Raw genomic sequence first — 23,230 nt, 5'->3', positions numbered from 1 at the left:
TTTCATTTTAGCTTAAGCTTTTTTCTGATTGAACCAAGATCGTATTTACATAAGATGGGTTTATGAAGACAAATCTGTCAACAAATATGTGTTTTTGAGGACATGTCATGGGTTTCCATGAGCTTTAAGCAAATCAGTTTTACTTTTCTCTTAAAGAGGCCCTAACTTGATAAACAACAGGAGGTTTTGTTTAATAAATAGGGTTTTAAATGTTTCCATAGATCTCCATTTTATTAGAAGAAACTGTTCCTTTGTTTTGGTTGAGGAAAACTTTGTGTGTTTCCTTTTGAATTTTTGAGATTAATGGGAGAAGAAGTAGGATATATATATAAAGTCTTCTGAACTGGGAAGATTTTTTCCAGTCTACCACCCACTTTTGAAAAAGATAAGGAAAAGAAACTTCTTGTTCACCTGCATCCATTCAATTTCAACTTGTCTAGTCTTTCTTGAGGGCCATTCTTTCCTTACTTACCATATTTCAGATTGCTTCCTCAAAAACCTCTTATCCCTATTCCAGTGAGTCTTGGAAAAAATCCAGTGAAGTGTTGGTAATGGATTTATTCACACTTTTAAAAGATCATATTTCCTAGCTAACCTGCCCATATTGTGACATAACGTTTTTAGCTGATGATGCAGCCATGAAATACAACTTATTTCCCTAGATGACAGCAGAACTAATGTTACTATATGTATTATATAAAGATTGAAAAAACCATTAAAATTATCCATGATGGCTGAACAGGCTTTCCAATATGTATTTTTGCTGAATAAGCACAGACAGATATAATATATTTTGATCCCATCATTCAACCCAAAATGACATGAATTGTGGATTTATGCTATTATTTATCTTATTAGAAGAAAAAAGCATTAACTGTTACTTACTATGTGTTTTCTTCGGAAATTACATTGAATGTTATTAAGACAGCGTGTGGTTCAAACAGCAACACTAGAAGATGAATTTAAAGGTAGCATTTTGTCTATACTGTGAGGAAAAGTCATAAGCAAGATAAGGAAAAGGCAGATAGAATACCCAAAGGAACAGATTATCAAGGCAGGTTTACAGGTTTTGGCAGAAGACATAGGAAGAGCAGCATTGCTTACAGGATTTTGCTTGCCTAGGCTATGGGTCAGACAGTCACTGAGACCAAGTCTGTGCTTGGGGTCAGTCTAGATGCAGAAACACCCAGACTGGGCTGAGTTCAAGAACTGACTGGAGAGCTCTGTTATGCACTCTGAAAGAAAACCTGTGTTCATGAAAGGTGTGCATGCAGTCCTGTACAGCATGCAGTGCTACAGTAACACATCCAGAAAGTTTAAAATGACAACTCCTGGCAGTAACTTCCTAATTTGATTCCATGGACCTGCCCAGTGTGGGTGCTCCTTTCTGACATCCAGGATCTCAGGCTGAATCCAGTTCAGTGCAGTATTTTGGCAGCCAAATTGTGCAAAATATTTGAACTCTACATGCTCTGAAATTGCTTGTCTTGAAAATTTAACTACATATGCCACTCATTTCTGGTGTTTACTTGCTGCAGCTTCTCTCCAGTTCCTGCATAATTTGTTGACAGTCCAGTTCCAGAGAGTCCTCCAGCTGTCCCAACAGAGCTGCATTTACTTGACATAGATCTGGATTCATAGGTCCAGGCTTCTCTTTTTCTGGCCTACTTCTAAAATCCCCCTCCCTAAAAGAACAGTCTTCATTAAGGCTAGTCAGTTCTCTCTTTCTAAAATGTTGATGAACAAAAGAAAGGGCAAGCTAGGTTGAACGGAGGAGAGTGAAAATTTTGAGCATGTCTCATCTATTTACTGGTAGGAACTGCATATTGGTTCCATCTGGAAAAGTGTGCATTCCTGTAGTGAAATACATTGGGCATCCCTACATCTGTTTGATATGCTGTCTCTCTGAAACAGAGGTCTTTCTTCACATAAACTGTATTGAACATGCCATGTTACCACTATTCTATAGGATATCTATTACAATCTTGTATTCTAGGTGGAAGCAGTGACCTGTGCTGACTTCATTGCAGAGTATATTTTCTTAGAAAATGCTGTGGATATTACTTAGTTGTTTCAAGCTATTGTTAAATTTTATCATCCTTAATGTTTGTCTTTTCATTTGGGATAACATGGTGGGGAGGAGAAAGGAACATGAGTCCTTCATTGCAAACTCCTCTTTTCTCCCCACCCCCATTGTCCTGTCAAGCTGAATTTCTTTGCCTGAATTTGCTTTCTAGAATCAACGGTCTGGGCATAAGCAGGCTGAAAAGAAATATAAATGTGTAGTGAGATGTAAGTGCATAGTGGTACTGCCCAGGGCACATAAGAAGTGACATGTGAAGCACAGCCTGGGGCAGGATGGTGAAGGCTCCTTGTGTTGAAGCAAGTTGGTAAACCTACTGTGATCCTGTAAGTACATTAATGCCTAAAAAAACACCTGTGCCCAGCAGTGCAGGCATGGTAGAGAGAAAGGAAAATGTACTGTCATGGTTTAGCCGTGGCTGGTGACTGAGCCCCACACAGCCACTCAATCAGCTGTCCCCCGGTGAGGGTAGAGAATTGTAGGCATTAAAAAGTGAGAATAAACTTGTGGGTTGACATGAAAGTAGTTTAATAATTAAAAAGATAACATAAGAAGAATTTTAAAAATTCTAAGGAAAGGTGAGAAAAATACCCAAACAAACCAGGGGGAAAGAAAAATTAATGCAAGAAGGATGAGTAAAATGAAACAATGAAAAGAAGAACAAATGAAAACAACTGCTCAACACCAACTAAACAATGCCCAGACAATCCAGGAGCAGGCGTCCACCCTGCTGACCTCTCCTCCTCAGTTCTATCACTGAGCATGAGGTCGTATGGTATGGAATATCCCTCTAGTCAGCTTTGTCCCCTCCCAGCTTCTGTGCACCTCCAATCTGTTTGTTAATGGGTGGGATGAGGAGTAGAAAAGCCTTCCACTCTGGTAAGTGCTTCTTGGCAATAACCAAAACATTTCTGTGTTATCAACACTGTATTCAGCACAAAACCAAACCAGAGCCCCATGTGGGCTAATATGAAAAAATGTAACTCTCTCCATGCCAAAACCAAGTACAGGTACTAAATTAGTGCTTGCATATAAAGTTTCTCCTGCTATTCTGTTGCACATCCTCCAGGCACACACTTAAATCCTGACTGTCTAAATCACCCTTTTCTATGGCCATCTCTCTCACTGTAGTTTTGTCAATGTTCTTAACTTCTTATTCACTTGGGAAGAAATTGGTTGCCCTCAAACAAACCAGTGTCCAGATTCTCAATTAAAGCATCGGATTAGCAGCAGGATTCATTCTAGCTTGTTGCTGGGGCAGGCAGTGTAATTCATTGTTTTTGTTTTACAACTGGGTGGTTTGGACCAAGACAGCCTATTAGGCCAAACCATTCTGTGTGATCTCCTTCCAGAGTTTATGTGGAAGTTTTGCCAGGAGTCTGAGCCAGTCTGTTAACATAAAGACACAGACTTCACTACTCCCAGCAACAGGTACCTGCATAAAAAAGGTATGGGTTATCCACAACACAGTGTCGTTAGACCTATGTTCCCCATGTGTGGATCCTGTTGAAACAGGGGAAAGAGGTATGGAGCACAGAAATCAAATGCACACAGGCTTGCAGTTCTTTCAGAGCCAAGACTGCCTCTTACAGTTCTTTCAGAGCCTCTTGGTTAAGTAAACCGAGCTCTAGTACCATCTGACCTAACTCAGTGTAGTCTTTTGAAGTCAAGATAGTTGGGATCAGGTAGCTGTGCTGACAGAAAGTGAAGACTCTGTTGACCTATGTTGTACTAATATCGAATATTAGGGAGGGGATTTCTGGTATAGCTAGCATATAGCCAGTGACAGCACGATCACAATGTGATGGGTATCAGCTCAAAGATCCTAGCAGAAGGTTGAAAATCATGGATAGGTCAGAGTAGAAAAAGCATACCATGCAAAGAATACAAGACATTTATCTGAGCCAGTTAACAAGAAGGATAGCATAATCTGAAGTGAATAGTCAGTGGTTAGATTTTAGAGATTTAATCAGGTGTGTCATTATTGGTATGGTCATATGATAGCAAATAAGGGGGTCTGCTGGTCGAAGTTATCCAAACACTTATTTGGAAAATAGTTGACATAACAGAGTAGGTTTAAGGCACATGTAATTTAGGGCTACAAAATATAATCTGGTTCATAAGGGCTAAACCAGATTTGCTATCATGTAACATCTTGACCTCTGCTTAAGCCCTTTGATCATTTAAGAGCAGATACACAAAGGCCACCTTGGACAGTTGCAATTACGTTTCTGTTGTAAACATAATTGATGAATAGCACAGGATGTTACAGGAAACAGTGGCATAGATTCAATTCTGTTGTAATAACCAGCAGAAAATTCCACTTAGGGAATACTCTAGCCTTTGCTCTTGTTCTTCGGTGCAGTTGTAGCAATAGGTAAAAGACACTTAAAAATCCAAAGTACTTCTACTCTGTGTTTGCATTTTATGACAGATTGATGTTAATAGACCAATGGGAATAGGAATAAATATTTAATGTCTTTTCTTGCAGATGATGACTTTTCAGTAGAGAAATGTATAGGGCTTTAACCCTTATCCTTTGATGAGTATATGTGGGAACAGTAATCAACCATGGTTTATTTCTGCAATTTAGAACTGAAAACTTCAGAGAATTTTCTAAAGCCAAGGTTCATTGCTTCTTATCACTCCCAGCCCAGGGCCTCTTGAAGGCCAAGCTAGAGCAATTAGTGCTGGTAATGTCATTCAAAGCTGTTGAATGCTGTCAGTTTGTGACAAGTTTAGAGCTGTATCTGCATTCGGAGACTGTTCACATCTGGTCTGTATGGGTTTTATTAAAAAGACAGCTCTCTTAAGTTTGAATATGGTCTCTCAAGGATTTTGGTAGAAGGGAATGTTGATGTCAAAGCAGAAGCATGTTAAGATATTTGAAGGAGATAAACAGGGTTTAATCTTGTGTGACAGGAAGTCTATTATTAAAACAGAAATCTCTTTAAAAGAGTTTCTAGTTCTAAATTAAGCCCAGGATATAAATTCCTCTGTATTTTATCACATGGTAATTGTTGAAGACATGATCTTTTAGAGCAGTAAATCAAAAGTCTTCTGAATATTTACTGACTTCAAATCTTGCTGAATGCACATCATTCCTAATTTTATAAAAATAACAGATTTAATTTGGTAAAGAACTATGCCTAGCTTTTTCCATTAATTTGAGGACCTCCTGCAGTCTTTGTTTTTCTAAAAAATATACACTATATATTAACTTACGATGTGCAAGCAGAAGTTCTTCCATGTAGCTATGAAGCAGCAACTGATACCTCAGACTGGCTTTAAAGGATGTTTCGAAGGCTGTTGTATCTCAGAGAGTAAAGTGTCCTGTAAGATATTCTTGTTCTGCATGCAGATCATTAAAATCTGCTGCTCAGAAAATCTTCTAAGCATCCTCTACCTTCTGTCTGACAAAACCAAGGGACCTTATTTTAGTTGACACCTTGTAGGAATGAAATAGGGTGTACTGGGTTTTGACTTAAGTATAGCGTGCTGTAGAATTATCGTGCTTTATAAAATGAACCACAAGCTCTAATGTATTTCTGACATGTGGGGAGACATCTAACTGAAAAGTTGCTATAGAGTTTGCTTAATGACAGCAATGATAGTCAATCCAGACAATATGATTTTATATTACTGCAGTCTTGGTTTATTTAATATTTAGTATTTTATGATGCAAGGTTGTGCTTGCAAATACTGCACTTTTGACAAATTTAAAAACTGTAGCAACAGAAGTGCTTAAATCCACAAGAAAATAGTGCTAGTTTGGTGTTTAATATATGCATAGTTGGTGACCGAAGTATTTAAAAGTATACCCTGGGAAGCTGCTGTATTACCTCCACCTCTATTCCTCCCAAGGTTTTCCAACTAAAAGGGTCATTTGAGTGTGTGAATCTGCTTCAGGCAAACCAGGGTACCAGCAGCATGGTATCCAAAGAAATCAAAATTGGCTGTTCACATAAGACAATCTTAATGTCTTATCAACTCTGTGAATAGATCCCTTGAATGTTATTACAGTCCATAGTTATGTAGTAATCACTCATAAAAATTGTAGAAAAAAATTGTTATTAGTTCTGATATAACTAGAAAGCATTTGAATGTTCTTATAACTGTTTTCCAAGGGAAGTTACTTTCTGATCTTTCGTTCCATCCCTGTTGAACAAGTTCATGTTTTTGTTCAATGAATTGTATGCCTAGGAATGAGGACTATCTTGGTAAGTCTTGACTAGAATAAATCCCCTGCCTTCAGAACTGTGAGGCTGTGTACCCATATGTGCTGTGAACTGAGTTTCAAACATCTTGGCTATCTTTTCTGAGTGAATTATAGAATGGTTCAGTCAATCACACAAAAACCTGAATTCAGTTGAAATTTGTGACAGATTTCTTTTTTTCTTTTTTCCTTTTTTCTTTTTTTTTTTAGTTTTTTTTATTTTTTCATTTTGAAAAGCAGCAACAAATCAGGAATTCTCAAGGTATTCTCAAGGTATCAGTGATTATAATACTCTTCCTCATTCTAACCATGACTTTTCACAGGGAACAACCACAGTCTAGCCTAGTTGAACTAATCTGTCATGAACTTTTAAATATTGACCAGTCAAGCATATTCAACCGTACATGATTTTATTATTTCTAAATTGTTCATTTTTACTGTTCATTTCTAAATTGTGCATTTTTACTATCCTTTATTACACTCAGATACTTTTTCTTGTGAGAGAATCCACCTGGTTTTCTATCTTTTAGTTGGTTAATCTGTACATATGCTGGTCTTAATCAACTACATGTTTGATTCATTGATTAAATTATAGAAGAAAGCAGATTTCTGTGTTGGTGGGATACTCTTAGGTTCAGAAGTGTTTGACTCCCTGGGGAGTTTCCAGTTGTGCAGTCTTTTTTCACAAGAGAAAGTTGCCAAAGTTGCTACCTCTAAACTGCCTTCTAACAATGACAGCTAAACACTGCTAGTCCAGGAAAAAGTAGAGTTATGTTGTGCTTTGACTTGAAGGAGAAGCATATTGTTTCTGAGAATGTCAAGTCTTTATTCCTCTCAGGCAGTCACACAGAACTTCCCAGTCTGCTTTCAACCTAGCTGTAGTGAAGGTGGTAACTGACTTTTCTTCCCTGGTTGTCATAATCCTTTCCACATCCCTTTTCTTGTGTGTGAGGGAAGGACTGCCTGCTTGGGCACCATTGGTGAGTGCCCTACATTCTGTGCATGTAAAAAAAGCTGAGCAATTCTTCTCAGAAAGAGAAGCTCTGGAGAGCCTTGACCACTTCAATGATATGACAATGAATGACAAATTCAAATGAGATTTTTGTCCCTTAAACCTAGTGATTCTTTCTTCAGTCATAAGACATCCAGTCATTATACCCGTGCTAGGAATAGATTAGCCAGTACTCATGAAATTTTCTTCTTTAGAGGCTATTTATCTTTAAGGTCAGAATACAAAATAATTTTCATGGCAGTAGTCATGCAATTGATCTGCTCAACATCCAAATCATTGTTTTTCCACTTGATGTAACATTCCTAACTCACCAAATTTTGAAAGCATTGGTGATCTAATTTTCTATCTTATATTACCTCAATATTACTACAGTACTAACACAAGTATTTCCTAAAACATAAACAGTAACAAATAAGGAACAAAAATAACATTAAAAGCAATGAGCCTTTTTTAAAAACGCTATTACCCTAAAGATGCATTTGCTTTATGCCACCTATTTTCAGTTCTTCAAAACAGGAAAACGTAAATAGTAATGCTGTGATGCAAAGAATGCAAATTGAGTCCCAGATTTATGCAGCTAAATAAGGTTTTATGAAGAATCTTTATGTCATCGTGTGGTATCTTAAGTGCTCATTCCTGCGTGAAAGGGTCTGTATAGTCCTGTGTTTCTTCTTAGCAATATTTTTGAGTTTCCGTATTAAAATTTAAAAGGTTATAAAATATGGTTTCTATTTCATCTGGCAATATTGTTGGTCCACTCTGTAAGTAAAAGAAGGAAGAAAAGTCTAATGCATGTACATTTGGTAATATCCCTGGGGAGTCAGTTGTGTAGGTGTGATACTAATGGGAAAAATGGCTCTCCTGAGAGCTATGTGTAGAGAGGAACAAAGAGAAAGCTTTTTGCTGGCTGGACTGAGGGTTTTGCTGCTGGCTGCTTGGCTGCATGGTAGCATTGTTCGGGGGAAGTGCACCTGCTCTAACATCTTCTTCAGCTGGAAGCAGACAGATTTGTTGAATGCTCTAATTGCTGGTAGGCATGAAAGGATTGCCTAGAAGATTGCTTCCAAGGCTGTCCTTTGATGTTTCGTATGATTTGAAAGTGAAGATTTCTTTTCCTTTATTCATCTTACTAATAGGTGAGAATAAAAAATCTCCTCTCAGCTTTCATTCCAGAAGGTATCATGGCACATTCAGTCCGATTAGCTGTATCATGGGCCAAAAGACTCCTTTTATCTTTTGAAAGGTGTATAAAACACAAGCATAGTCATCACAGTCCACATATATAAAGCACTATTAGCTGCATGTTCAATTTGTTGCAGGGGTCTCTGGGCAGGAGAAATACTCTGCTGTGAACACTAGATTTGTCAAGTGCTGTAAATCCATGGCTAAAAATTTTGGATACAATCCTTTTAATCCGTATTATAAATCTTGAGCCTCAGTTAGAAAAGGTTCTTTGTTTAATTCCAGTTATGTTAATTTATAAACACAATAATTCTAATACAAAATGCAAGTTTTGCCTTATTTTTCAGCAAAATTTGAATAGCGGAGAACTGCAGTGAGGCTTGAGTTTGTATGTCCTTCTTTCACAGCTAAATACAAGGCATGACTAATGCCCTATGAAGTCTTGCACTAAATTCAGACTATAACTAAAGCTATCAACAGTAATGTGTGATATATTTTGTTTGCAGAAATACATAAATTAATAGAGTAACTAAAAATCTCTGTAATAAGTTAAATTACAAGGTTTTGTTTAATTCTCTTATTAGGAAATACCTACCTGAAAGAAGTTATGGTGCATTACTTTCACCCATGTCTCCAACAACTTTCTCTCGAGAGGGTGAGCTATTGCCAACATACTTGGAAGCACCAGAATACTTGGATGTAGGTTGCTTGTCCAAGTAGAACAACCTTCCTCAATTGGACTTGGTTTACGTCTCCCTTATGATACAGATTTTGTATTCAGATCCATCACTTGCGAACTTCAGGAGTACATGAAGTGTGTCTTTTTGATCAGAGCCTATTTCACTTTCCAATCAAGAGTTGAGAATTTATGCGTAAGAAACATGTCTATTATATACGACTCTGAAATTTAAAGCTACATATTGGTTTAGGCTTTACTTTGGAAATTAAATTGCTTAATTGTTGTAAAATTAGAGAGAAAACCTTCAAGTTTTCTTCTGAAACTTAGAGATCTGTATGTGATTTTTGTATTATGATTTACTGAATTATGAATTCAATTTCCTTTTTATAAAATTACCTACTTTTTCCCCCAAAGTATCTGTTTTGCAATTCCATTTTTGAATGCTGAAACATGTAATCTTGATCTTTATAGCTGCCTTTTGAGCAAACTCATTATAGTACCAGTGGTCAAGGCCGTTAGGCTACTGCAAATTACACCAGCCTCCCAAATTTGTCTTCTGAGCACAAAGTGTGTACTTTGTCTTGTGGTGTAAGCAAGGAGTATATTTACATGTCTACAACTGTGGACTCCAATTTTCATTTTGTTGTGACATGATGAAGTATTTTAAAGAGTATGTCTGGAACTTTCTTTACTTGGCCAAGAGGTCAGTCTGTTGCTTTTATCTGTGGAACCAATTGTTTATCAGGTTTCTTTATGAATCATGCAGTGTGTTAGGTGCACGAGTGTTTTATTCTAGACTTCCTTATAATAAAGTTTGGATGTGCTAAATTTTTCCATAGGTATTTTAAGTCCAAGAAATTTTTTTCCCCACAAAATTTTCAAATTTGGCTGTGTATCTTTGTGCACATAGCTCTGTGTAAGCATGCATCTACCTAAATGAAATTCATTAGTTCTGATGTTTTAGTTAACTAGGTAAACATTAATATCTCAGGTGTTCGGAGGCAGGGATGCTAATACACATACCCTGAGGGTGTAAGCACTTCAAGAAAATAAAATCTAGGTGATTATATTAATAATGTCTCAATGGATGGGGAGAAGGTTGAGTGCTTGGTTCATCTCCTTATTCACCAAACAACCGAAATGAGTCCGTTCTGAGACTCAGGCTGGTACAGCCAGGGGAATAAGCAAGTGTTTCTGTTCAAAGCTGAAAACAAAAGAATTGGAGATCACAATCATGCGTCCTGGTGATTTGCACACTACTAGTCGTTCTTCATGCCCTAGTGCTGTAAGTGACTACTGCCTAAAAAATTCTTGATGATGACCCATACAATGCAATGCCTGCTTCTGAAAGTAGCCTTCTCAGCATTCATCTCCAAGTCACTGTCCTAAGGGTGTCCCAATGGTTATTTGTAAGCCATCTGGAAAGAATGGGATGACTCCTTCATTTTGATGTGGCTGTGGGTTTTGTGGCCATATACAGGGAGAAACAACATGTACTTGGTCATATCCCTGCAGGCAATTTTTCAGACTTCACTTTGGTAGGGATCAAGTCTTAATGGACTGTTTCCTTAGGTATATTCTGATTTAATCTGTTGAAAATAGTCATACACTAATCACAAGTTTTATGTTGGGTAGACATGCAGTTATGTCTTTCTTTTTCTTCTTGATGGCTATTGTTGACATCACTTACATGTGTCACTGTCAGATGCGTGCTATCTGACTTTTCTATGAGGTGCTCAGAACTGCAGCAGAAATTTCTCTCTAAAAAAAGAAGGAAATTAAATGTGTGAGATTAGAATTATTTCATTTCGAGCACTTGTTTTATTTAGACAAAACTCCAGGAAATTCAAGCTTGTCCTGAGTTGTCATCCATCAATAAACTGTTGTGAAAGAATAATGCTAGTAATCATAAAACCACAGAAGATGTGATATAGAGGCACAATAAGTGTCTTAATGATCCAGGACTATAACTGTATTCTAAATAAAATGTATTTAATTTCCTGAGGAAAGTATTAACAGTGAGGAATAGAAGAAGAAAATTTTGTGGGAAGTTTAGATAATTGATGGAGTGTCTTTCAAAGCTGAAATAGTTCAAATCCCCAATGTTTTGACTGCTCTCAAAAGCTAAATGGTGAGAGCACATAATGTATTCTACAGTGTTTTATATTAATCGTGTGTTGGTGTTGGTAGGAATATATACAATGACTTTTAAAAAGAGAACTTAAAAGAGAACACTTTTTACTTCAATTAAATCAGTAAAATATTTGTTATTTTTTTGACAGTTGTGAGGACTAGAAGTTACTATACTGATACACTCCAGTGTTACTACATATGTGCAGCCAAGTGACTGCATAGCAAATTGCAAGTTTAAAAGGTGATTTGCAAAGATATTATGGTTTTGTTAAACAAAGTATGTTCCATCCCTTATGAAAATCTGAAAGAAATAGATTAAATATAATTAACTCAATCACTTTGTATTTGAAAGTAAGAAAGATTCTGAATTGAATCTATATTGCCTTGAATTGGATTATATTCTTCTGCTATGTCAATTGATTTGCAGTTAGGTAAGCTACAGTGGCTGATGTTACTGAATTCTAAAGGAACTTTAAAAAATCTCTTCAAAACAAGAGGGTATTTTCAGGGAAGTTTTTACTACCATCAGTAAAACAAATCTTAGTAACATTTTAATATAGTATGCAGGATTTCATTTATAATGCTCTTCTGAATATATTTTTTTTGTTAAGCATAGCACTGTTTGATTCTATAATTAAAGCATGTGGTTAAGGTTCTTATTGACAGACCAGTTAAGAAACTTTTGGCTCAGTTAAGAAGCTCTAGGGTCCACCTTGAAGTGTCACTTTGTAACAGCCTGTAGAAATTGCTAAATTCTTGTAACAACGTATGTTGTGAGTGAGACTTGTGAGCATGGTACAGAAAAGTTTAGGATTCAAAGTAGGTTTTAATTTAATGAATGCATGCAGTTAGCAAATTTGATTGTATCAGTTTAACTCTCTTTATGAGCTGGTCTAAACAGAATAGGAGAGGAGGTAATTATAGTAATGGAGAAAAAAGGAAATGTAATAAATATTCATAAAGTATGTAAAATTTGTTTTTATCATATCTATTTTATCTAGGTCACCTTCCACACTGTTCTTTTTCTGATAGCCTATTTATTTTTTCTCTTGTGTTTTTGTCTCACTTTCTGTATAGGACTGGCTCATCACGTCTGTAATCTCCTAACAGAAGCTGTGGCCCTGTACTTGGAGGCAGATGATAAAAGGAGCACCAAGACAGTAAATGTGCTGCTTCTGTCCTTACTTGACATTTTGCAATACATGCTGACATATACGGCAAACATTGTGCGCCAGACTTTGCAGGTATGGGATTTATTCATGGGGTCTTTACTGTTTTAAACAATTCTTTAGATAACTTCCTGTTACCCTTAATAACAAGACTCCCACTATTCTGATTTTATGTAACTCTTAGTGTGGTGAAAACTCAATTTGTCTTCCACATTTCTGTTTGAACCACTGCAAGTGTCATGGCATTGATAGGATTCCTCCTCCAACAAAGTCATCCTCCTCCTTAAAAATGGAGCACAAAATACAATTCAAAGAAATTTCACATAGCCCTCTTAGTAACATATGAAGGAAAAGCATTCGTCATTTTTTAGTCAAGATGTAAATCTAGCAAATATTGCATTTCTTTTTAGATGATCTGCCAAATTTTTAAGTCAGTCAAGTGGAAGTAACTTCTGTATTTACACTGCAAAAAACACATACTCGTCATGTTAGGTTTTTTAATATTCTCAGGATTATTCACTGAAGAATAGATAGGACAAAGATTCAAAAGATTGCAGATAGGTTGTAATATCTTTCAGGACATGGCTTCTGCAGTCCCCAAAGGCCCTCCTCTGTTGGTTGGTTGTTTTTTTGTTTTGGTTCTGTGTTTTTGGTTTGTATGGTTTCGTGGTGGGGTTATTGGTTTTTTGGGTTTTTGGGGTTGGTTTTTTAAGCAGGCTTAATGTAAGAAGTTGGTGTTGAAAATTGAGCTTTTTTGTTTTTTCTACATTGATTTACTCAAGCAGCTTTGTTATCAACCACATTTCACTGTGAGGTTTCTTGTTTAGTTTAGATGTGTGATAGTACAATAACTTGTCTTTTTTAAGTCCTCTGTTAGCAGGTTCTGTAGTGATATTTTCATCTACAAATCACTTAATAGGTCGAATTTTGTAGGCTAATTGCTTGTTGTCATATTTTTGGTATCACTGTAATAATAGAGAGCAGAATTCTGTACTTATGTATACAGCAGTGGTGAGGCAAATTATTTTGGAGGACACATGAGGAAAGAGGATCTTGTACATGGATTGGTAATACTGAATTGACAGGTTTTATTTAGATTTAAAATTAAATCTAAATAAATCTAAATGAATCTGTTCATTTCAAAGCCAGATTCTGTTCTGGCTTTGCTTGAATACAGCACTTGCTTGATGCACTGAAACCCCAGCTCCAGTTTTATCTCTTGTCAAAGTAATCTGCTTTGCTTTTAAAGGCTAATGAGTAACAAGGACCAGCTGGAAAACTGGGTTTTGAAGCATATAATGTGTCCATATAATATTAATTTTACAGTGGTGTTACATGTCTTGGCTTACGTGTCTTGACAATACTCATTACAAGATCCCTGAGAGTTCTACATTAGTACACGTTGAATGGTGTATTAGTGAATTAGTACACCTATTGAATGGTGGCCATTAGTTATTGACCACGTAGTATTCCGCTATTCATGTGTCACAAAATGCATCACAAATATCCTTGGTCTGGTTTTATTGAGATGTTTTGAATAAGATATCATTTAAATCAGAGCTTGTAAAACAGAATCAAATCTTCTTGTATTTTCCATTTCTGAGGCTTAATTTGTCTTTTACAGATGGTAGTACCTTCACTTGAATACCTTTTGTTTAGATAGTCCATGTGTAACCATGATAACCTTATCCAGCTGCATAGGCAATACAGTCACCACTTTTCCATTGCACTTAAGTACTTCATGCCAGATGGTGCTGATAGCAGTACCCATGTTCAGGAGAGGAGTTCGCTCTCTTTCAGATTAATTTGCATGTCTGTTTTGGAGAAGTTTTGTTATATGTCCCAGAGTTGACCCACATTAGCTGAAAATAATTTGAAATTTCAATTTTATATATGGACTCTATTTTGTGGCTCTGGCACAGGTTTCCCAGAGAGGCTGTGGATGCCCCAGCTCTGGAAGTGTTCAAAGCTAGGTTGGATAAGACCATGAGCAAACCTGGGGAACAGTGTGAATGTGACTAGATGATCTTTAAGGTCCTTTCCAATCCGTAACATTCTGTGATTATATGATTCTGCAACTTAATGTAGGTTTAACAATGGTATAGTGTGCATAATTTCTTTAGTGCTATTATTCATTCTCTTTCCAAAGACATTAATATATAAAAGTTTAAGAAAGTAAAAATCAGGAATCAAAGATTTCTGATGGAAGGTGTCCGTCTTCTCATCCATGTACTAACGAGAAAAAGCTGTTTTAAATTTTGCTGAAGTGTAGGTGATTTACTTCCCTTTCTTCATTAATATAAAAATTGCAATTTTTGTCTTCTCTGCACTTTTTGTCCTTCTTGAACTTCAGCATTCCAGGTCATTGCAGCAAGTCTCAGAGACAGACATACCAATGTGACTTATTGCCTGGAGAAACAACTCTTCAGTTCTCTTTTATTTAGAAATTCTTACTAGAAGAAGGCATTATCCTTTCAGCTCATAAGTATCAACAGTGAAGTTTGAGCAGTAGTGGCACCTGTCTCAGGGAACTTGCTCCTCTGTTCACTTACCCAAAAAAAAACCTCCACGTATTACACTTGGACAGTGATTTTTAGGATTGAGCTATGAATGAAACACAATACAAATTATTTTTAAATGTGTTCTTTAGACAAAATGTTTACTTTTTTCCCTCTAGCAGAGTGACTGTATAGGGTCATGGTCCAAAGCTGCTGCAAGTTTAATGATATTAAATGAAAAATCCTGCAAGCCAACCTCTCAGGTGCCCTGGGGCAGGGATTGGTCATAAATAGCACTGCCTAGGATAGTAGTATGTCTTGATGATGGGGGGGATGACAGTGGTCAGAATTACAAGTAGTAACTGATCTTATTACTTGAAAACTTTATTATTCCTATTTTGGAAATAATTTAAATTATAATATATTGTGAATATTTCAGGATACAGAGTAAGGCAGACAGGCAAAATTCACCAATATTGCTGAGAATCCTAAATTTTCAGGCACCTTGATTATCTTGGTTTGAGATATCTTTTGCATGTACATTTTACTGCATTTTGCTGAAGAGATGTCAGGTTAGTATATTCAGCCAGTACAGAATGGCACAACAGTACAGGTCCCTTTGCTTTGTGCTTGTTGTCACAGAGGGAGCATAACCGCTCATTGGGAGCCCAGGAACACTTAACATGAAAAGAGTGCATAAGTCTCCTTCAAACTTCCATTCACACTTCAGCCACTTAATGGACCTAATTTGTTCCTCATAACAGAACAATCACCAAAGTTGCTTTTGATTTCTTTTCTCTCTTGTTAAGGCACAGAGATCTGGTGCAGGAGGGGACACACAGGCTGCCGAAGACCTTCTGCTTATCAATAAACCCCTGATAGACCTGATAAGCCGGCTTATTCAATTGGTGAGAGTTTGCTTGTTTGTAACCTTATGGAATGTTGCTGAAGTTAGAATTATGCAACTGAAATCAACATATTAGAGCTCTGTTTACTAGTTTTTAATTGTTTATAAGTTCCAACCTTATACTCTAACACTTTGTAAGAAGTTATAGATAACAGTTGCCAGTTACCAGTGATGTCAGAATAAGTCTGTCCAGAGCGTAGAAGTGGGAGGAGGGGCAGACTGCAGGTTCTCAGTTTGGATGTGTAGAGCCAACATTTGTCCTTCAGAATGAACTAGTCACCACTGCATAGAAAAAGGATGGCATTCAAAATTTGATACTAATAGTACTTTTCCTTTAGAAAAGTCAGTAAATGCAAAATTAGTTCATAGTGAGTGATGTGTTTTAATATTATTTTCCGGGGTTTGAGCCTTCTGAGTTTTCTCAAGGGGTTTGTTTTATTTCAGCATGATCCTGAGGGATTTATGGGTGGGAGTGGTCCCTGGTGATCTGTAATCATCTCTGAAGTGTGTCTGTTTAAAGGCAGTCCTTTCCAGGGTTTACTAGATGTCAAGGCACTGCATTGAAATCTCCACAGACTGCTGCATTGTGGCCCTAATGCATCCCATCAGCTCAACCTCTGTCATACAAGATGTATATCTACTGTGTGTGTGTAATGGTTTGTAGCAGAGGAATGCTTCTTGGGCTGGACAGTGCTTTTAGAGGCTGTATCAGCCTTTTAGTCAACATAAAGCTGTTAAAATGGTATGTGAGAATTTCGATGTATCAGAGTATCCTTTCTAGGTTATTTCACTTAGGGGTGTTTCAGATTCACTGTGTTCTCTTACAGACCCTTTTTTCATTTAAATAGAGGATTTCAGGTTTTTTGTGATGCCAGTACTGTCATCCTGCTACTATCTTTAGCACAGTCTGCCATCTATTTTAGGGAAGTGTGTGGTTCCTTTTTTATTAATTTTTGGCATTATACTTGGTGCTAAGTCCTCCTCCGATGGATTTTTTTAAACCATCTATTGACAAAGGCTTTTTGGAAATGTTCTCTGAATGTCCTAAAACAAAGTGAATTTCCATTATTTAATATTTCCTCTTTATAAACTCTTTTAATTTATTTTTGTTGATTTTTAAAAATCGCTATATATGATAAATATTATGACATGAAAAGATGCAAATGTTCCTTTAAAATGAAATTAGTCATAAGTTTAAACTACATTAACTTTTTAAAGAACAGAAAATTAGAGGCCAAGCTTTAACTCAGCCTATACCACCTGGAAGTCAGTTTATAAGTTTTTAATTAAAGGATAGGATAATTGTATAGTTAGCGTGTACTGATTAGATTGTGACTTGCCCTTGTATTTCAGAAGCATGGCTGTAAATTACCAGTAGGTTTTGCTTTGTTCTGTTTTTCTGAAGATTCCAGTTTGTTTAAAGTACTTATTCTAAATCTTCTGATTTTAGCATACAGGTGAAATATAAAGATTACCAGTGCCTCTTCTATAGATAGATAGATACATATATACATACATACATACATACATGTTTTGTTTTGTTTTGTTTTGTTTTCAGTTTTGTAAAGATTCTGTGAGTGAGGGATTTTCTCTTGCTTGTATCTGTGAAGGTTATTTCAACTAGATTTGTTGAATTTGATTTTTCAAGTATTTTTTCCTGCTGCTGTGTAAAACATTTCCTGTTAAGCCTGGAAGAGTTTGAGCAATGGAATAATCATTTTAGCATTTAGGAACCACTTGTTTAAAACGATTTATTCTCTAATCTCTTAAAATAGAAATAGATTCTTTGTGAAGTCTGGAGCATGTCTCAAGTTGTATGTGCTCCCTACCCTTCATAATGCCTCAGGCCTACCCAAACTGAAATTCTGTGAAACTACCAGTAGTGGTTCTTTGTATTCATTGGGCTGCGTGGCTGCCTAACCCCTTACTGCTGTTTGAAGGCATTCAGTTCTTTGTGAGCTTTCATTTCTGGAGATAATGAAGGTCTTAAATTTTGAGCTAATCATTACTTTAAAATATTGAGTTAGAATTATTTTCTCTGCTTTGCTATTTCTCCCTATCTTAGTGTATTTATATTTTCTTATAGTCATTTACATAGTTTCCTAGTCACATTGTTTCCTAGTTTCTAGTTTCCCAGTTTCCTAGTCACACTGTAATTGTTTTCCCTCACTGAAACATATATCCTTCTAGTAGATTATTATTCCATGTCTCATTTACTTGTCTTTTTATTTTGCTCAAGTTCTACATGTTTTTCTCTCAATAATCCCTCAAAAAATCAATGAGGGTTAAACTTCAAAATGTCAAAAACCTTGAATCAATTTTTCCCTTCTGTAGTTGTGCTTTAGTCTTTCACTGAAAGCATTGCAAAGCAAGTTTCAGAAACCTAGATTGCATTTAAATGAAACTTCAGTGATTTAACAGTGCAAAAGGAGAAGTAATTACAAACTCTGTCATGTCAGGAAACACTGCAAATATGGAGAATTCAGTATTTAATCCCAAGATCATTACGACCATAATTGATCAATAAGACGAAAAAAGTTGAGCATTTAGTCTTCTCCTTGGCAAATTTGTGTTAAAAATTTAATTACATTTACCTGTGTTGGGTAATGTTTCTTTGCTTAACATAAACATCATTTGAATATTATTCTGAAACCTACAGCAATTGTAGAGCATACGAAACATCTTATTTTTGATGTACTATTACACTGAAAAAAAAATTACTTTTGAAATCACTTCAGTGTAGATTTTCACAAAGTTTCAGAAACCAAGCCAGTACCTATAAAAATGAATTTTGTTTTCTGTAGGTCCTAGATGCCGTTTCTTGGTAGACCTTCCAGTTGCTTCTGGAGCCTACTAGACTGCTGGGAGAGAACTTTTCTTGACTTTTGGTGGGAGGCTTCATCATTATAGTATAACCAGAAAAATTTGCACTTGGTTGCTGTGCTCCGTATGTTGGAACTGTTGAAAGTCCAGTTACTCATGTCCAAACGTGAAGAGGAAAAATATGAAGCCTCAGTGCACACAGATTAATGAGATGGCCTTTGCTAGGCATTTTTTGTCTCTGTGTTGCACTGACTCTAAGGCTGTGCCCAGAGTGCATTTTCAGAGTGAAGTTATTTGCTAATGAATATTGAAAATGTCTGCAGAAGATGATAACTGTAGAATTTTATTTCACATTTCTTTCTCTAGGAATACAGACTGTTCTGTGGTCAGAGTGGAGAGACATATATTTATATCCTTTATTTGAAGTATTCTCTCGTATAGAGATACCCTAAAAACCAAAAATCTCCAAAAAACGCACCAGAGGAAAAAAGAAAATATTGCTACATGCACAGAATTTCAGAATGGGGATTTAGTTTCTCAACAATTAGTCTAGATTAAAATGAAGTGAATATATATGTAATTTTTTTAGATAGGAGAATGGCACTAAATAAAAATACAGTATTTTATTTTTTAATTTAAAACTGTGCATATTTACTAATAAGAATAGCATAGTAAAACTAGCAGATTAATGGTGATGTTTTGCTTTTACATTTTGTACAATGTTTGCAAAATCATCTTCCCTATAGATCCCCATGGTGCTTTCTTTACAGCACGTTCTGTAATCACATTAGTGATCTAATGAATATCTATCTCTTACCGTAATAAACTCTCTATGTGTATAACCTCATTAATGCACCGAAATAGTGTCCCCTCCGGGTAATCCAGGCAGTTTCATTGTAGCTCTAAAATTAGATGCTGTAACAATTCCAACGGTGTGAAATCTGCCACTTCAGCTCAAATGATCACACGTTTATTGCAGTGGTTTGCAATTCATGAACACACTGCAACTCATTTTAAAATGATGGAATTTTTGAGAACAGATCGCAGAAATATTGATGTGCAACAACAAAAATCTTCGTGCTCTTCACCACATTAACTCTAAAATGCACAGAGCAGGTTCCATCTAGAAAGCAAAAGAAAATAGAATTTTGTGTTATAAGCTTGTTTACAGACATGGCCATAAAAATTAAGCAAAGAGTTATACACTGCTTTCATTGCACGGAAGTCTTGTTATGAGGTATTATTTTAAAATAAGTGAGAAATAGATATACAGTTTTTGGTTAGAGAGTGGCAGAATTTATGACCTTAGCTTTTCAGTAATTTATTTTAGGGTGCTGGATTGTCTTGAAGCTATACACTAGCCTAGAATATTAACAGCTGCAAGGAGAAGTACTGCTAACTTTTCTATCTTGCTGAAGGGCTGAATCCATAATCCTCTCTAAGACTGGTAAAGGAAAAGGAAACTTCATGTAATTATGAGATATTAAGGGGCAGATACTCTTTTTAAGTGTTAGAATTAGTTTCTTCATGGGTTTCTACTCTCCTGAAAGAACAAAAACTATAAATGCATTTCAAGCAAATGTACTTCATACCAAATTGGATTGTTCTGATTAGCAAAATAGTCAGAATGCTGTTCCATCTAATTAAGAAATGGACCATCCATCTATATTCATTGTTGATCAACATGATTGTGTTTTTCCTGTTCTTGTTAAACATGAGATATTATTTACTTGAAAGCTGAATTTTCATTCTTGGTTTTCTATATTTACAGATATTTATCCTATTTTCAGCTATTGTTGCTTTTTTATACAGCTAATGTTCTTCAGATCCCCTACTCTTTATAACCAGTACTAACATTGACTGGCAGCCAGTGCTAAATTTCTGGTTACCAGCTTACAACTTTTGACATCTAAATCACTACTTGTCAGAAGTGAAACGGCTAAGTGGTGAGAGTTACGGAGAAAAATGCTGATGTGGACATACTTAAATAGGGACATTGCTTAGAGTTCCTCTTCCACCTTAATTATTGATGACTTAGACTGTAGGCCAATGATACTCATTTCCTCCAGAGGAATATGGCCTTTGCTGTTCCAAATTTGTTTTTCTCTTCATACAAGACCTGTCCTGCTACTGTTTTGCCCTGAATTTTCCCAGGGCAGCAGCAACTTGCTCCCCAAAGTCCAGTAAACACTGAAGCTCAAAGGGACTCTGGGGAAGCAGAGGAGCAGAAGAGCCTGAGGTACAACAGGGGATGAAAGACTTCATTGGCATTGGTGATTGAGTAATGTGATGTCATAACTGGCAGGCGTTGAGAACTACAGAGTGATACTTGGAACATGGTCACTGAAAGCCTGTAAGGAGCAAGCCTATATGATGCTAAGACAGATTGGATGGAAAGTTCCCTTTCACTGGATTGAAAGGGCTTTCCTTTCTCTTGTTGGCAAACAAAGAGCAGCAACAATGATAAAATGTTGAGCATGCCAGAAGGAGAGAATCAAGGTCCAAGCAAAGCCATTTCCCCAAGCACAGGTCCTCCTCATCTAGGGCTAAGTGTACCACTGCCTCACTAACTGGATGTTCCTGCTTCAATCAGCCTCCCTTGGGAATAATGCTAACCAGCTGGACTTGCTTTTGCTTCCTTGACAGTCATGGTGTTGGGAAGAACTGAGGTTGTGGTACTTTATGGATTTCTTCACAGATGTTTGTTGTAGGAACAGTCCTCTATGGAAACTGACACCTTTCCACTCCTCCTATATTTAGTGAATATATTGGAAAAAAAACATTGATACCAGTCTGACTTTCAAGTATAGCTGTTGCGATACTGACTGAACATGGAATTTTTGTGCCTGTGGAGCCCAGAGAATTAGCCTCCACTGCAATACCCAGGCAAGGATATATCTGGCCAAAATTTTCATTGTTTTTTAATTTTCATTGTTTTTTCATTTTTCACCCTTATTTAGCCAACAAACATTTGAAAATTGAATGTAATCCTTGTGATTTTCTTCGGGGGTTAGTTGATATAGCTGTCTACACTGATCCAGGAACTAACTTGGAATGCTGCTTTTAGAAGGTGTGAGAGACATATATTAAAGTAGTTGTCTTTCTTTCTCTACTTGGATTTTAGTTCAGTGAAGGAAATAAAAGTTGTCTCAAAGCCCCAAGTGAAATCAGCAGATTTTTTTTCCCAATTTGTTAAGGATTAAAGATATAAATGGAACTATAAGGCTTGTTACTATTTGTAGCTTTTCCTGCTTTTTAGCCTTGCTAATTGCATTGATGATGTTATTAGACAAGTCTGGATGACAGAAAGGAAATAATCAAACAAGTGGCATTTACGTTGGAATGAAGAAAAAACATACAGCAAAACTGAGGAAGAAATATCTGTTGCGGTCCTGTCACTTGCATAGTATTAGGTCAAATAGAATGTGATATGTCTTGAGGCTATATATTCAGAGATTACATCTCAGTTCAGTCTGTTTTAAACAGCAACTCTATGAAGCTAGTAGAAAACAGGATTGTATTTGCATGCAGATCCCTTGGCAATTGCTGCAAGAATATTTGAGAGATGTTATGTTTGATGATGTGTTCAGATTGCTTTGAAGTAACTGTATGGGTTTTTCTCAAAATGAAAAAGCTTAGAAATTTCATACTGCAGATTAAATAAGTAATCGTTATTGAAATTATTTGGCATATTTGGACAAATTATATATTTTTTTCCTTTTATTGTCTGTGAGGATAATCTGCTGTACTTTAATCTGGCTTCTTTGGTGTAAATAATACTTTTGGAATTAGAAAAGTGAATGGGCTTGATGAGGTGTTTTTACACTTCTGTACCTAATTGGTTGAGACTGCCACTGACATTTTGTTCAGGTCATAGATTATAAGGTGAGGGAAAACGATTGCAATGATTTAGTTTAGAATTATATATAGACAGGTCTTTCATAAATTAATTCCTCATTAGAGTAAATGGTTTTGTTATTTTTTAGGAAAGAAATATTTTTGTGATATTTGAATTGCCTTTGATGGAGAATCTATCTCAGTTTTAAGAAAGTTGTTTCAGCAGTTAATCATTCTTATTAAAGAGAGAAAGAAAAAAAAGGAAATCAAAGTATTATCTTTCTTCTAATCAGTATTGTTTTGTCTAATGTCTTAAGCTGTCATCTCTTATCAGTCCTTTTTCAGGTAAAAGAATTAACCTATCCTCAGCCTGCTTTTTCCCACATATGATTGAGAGGATATGATCAAGTCTGTTTTAACACTGCCATGATATGCTGTAGGCACTGAATTCCTTCAGTTCTTGGCATTACATTTTCCAATCTGTCATCCTCTTGCCTGCTCCCAAGAAACCTCTATGATTTTTTTTCACTAGCATTTTTGAACTCCTTGTGCTGACACTAGGCATTGCATTCCTGTTGTCATTCCAAAATGTCATTGCCAGTGCCAAATACAGGCCTAATATAATATCTCTATTTGTTATTTCTAGATTTTACTTTCAGGAAATATAGAAATTATTTTGATCGTGGTGTCA

The 23,230-nt window shown here is 36.2% G+C and overlaps 1 protein-coding gene across 2 annotated transcripts in view; it reads left to right on the top strand.

Annotated features, from left to right (window-relative positions):
* The window catches only part of ULK4 (unc-51 like kinase 4), a 210,871-nt gene that overhangs the window by 132,265 nt on the left and 55,376 nt on the right, over window positions 1-23,230 (top strand). For both annotated transcript variants that reach the window (XM_056485487.1, XM_056485488.1), the window contains exons 33-34: window positions 12,383-12,549; window positions 15,782-15,880. In XM_056485487.1, the coding sequence (XP_056341462.1) occupies window positions 12,383-12,549; window positions 15,782-15,880 (266 nt within the window). The remainder of the gene's footprint in view (window positions 1-12,382; window positions 12,550-15,781; window positions 15,881-23,230) is intronic.

The sequence above is a fragment of the Oenanthe melanoleuca genome, chromosome 2 (genome assembly GCF_029582105.1).
Source record: "Oenanthe melanoleuca isolate GR-GAL-2019-014 chromosome 2, OMel1.0, whole genome shotgun sequence".
NCBI classification, from domain to species: Eukaryota; Metazoa; Chordata; class Aves; order Passeriformes; family Muscicapidae; genus Oenanthe; species Oenanthe melanoleuca.
Note: the sequence above shows the minus strand (reverse complement) of the source record. Positions and strands in the feature narration are given on the sequence as shown.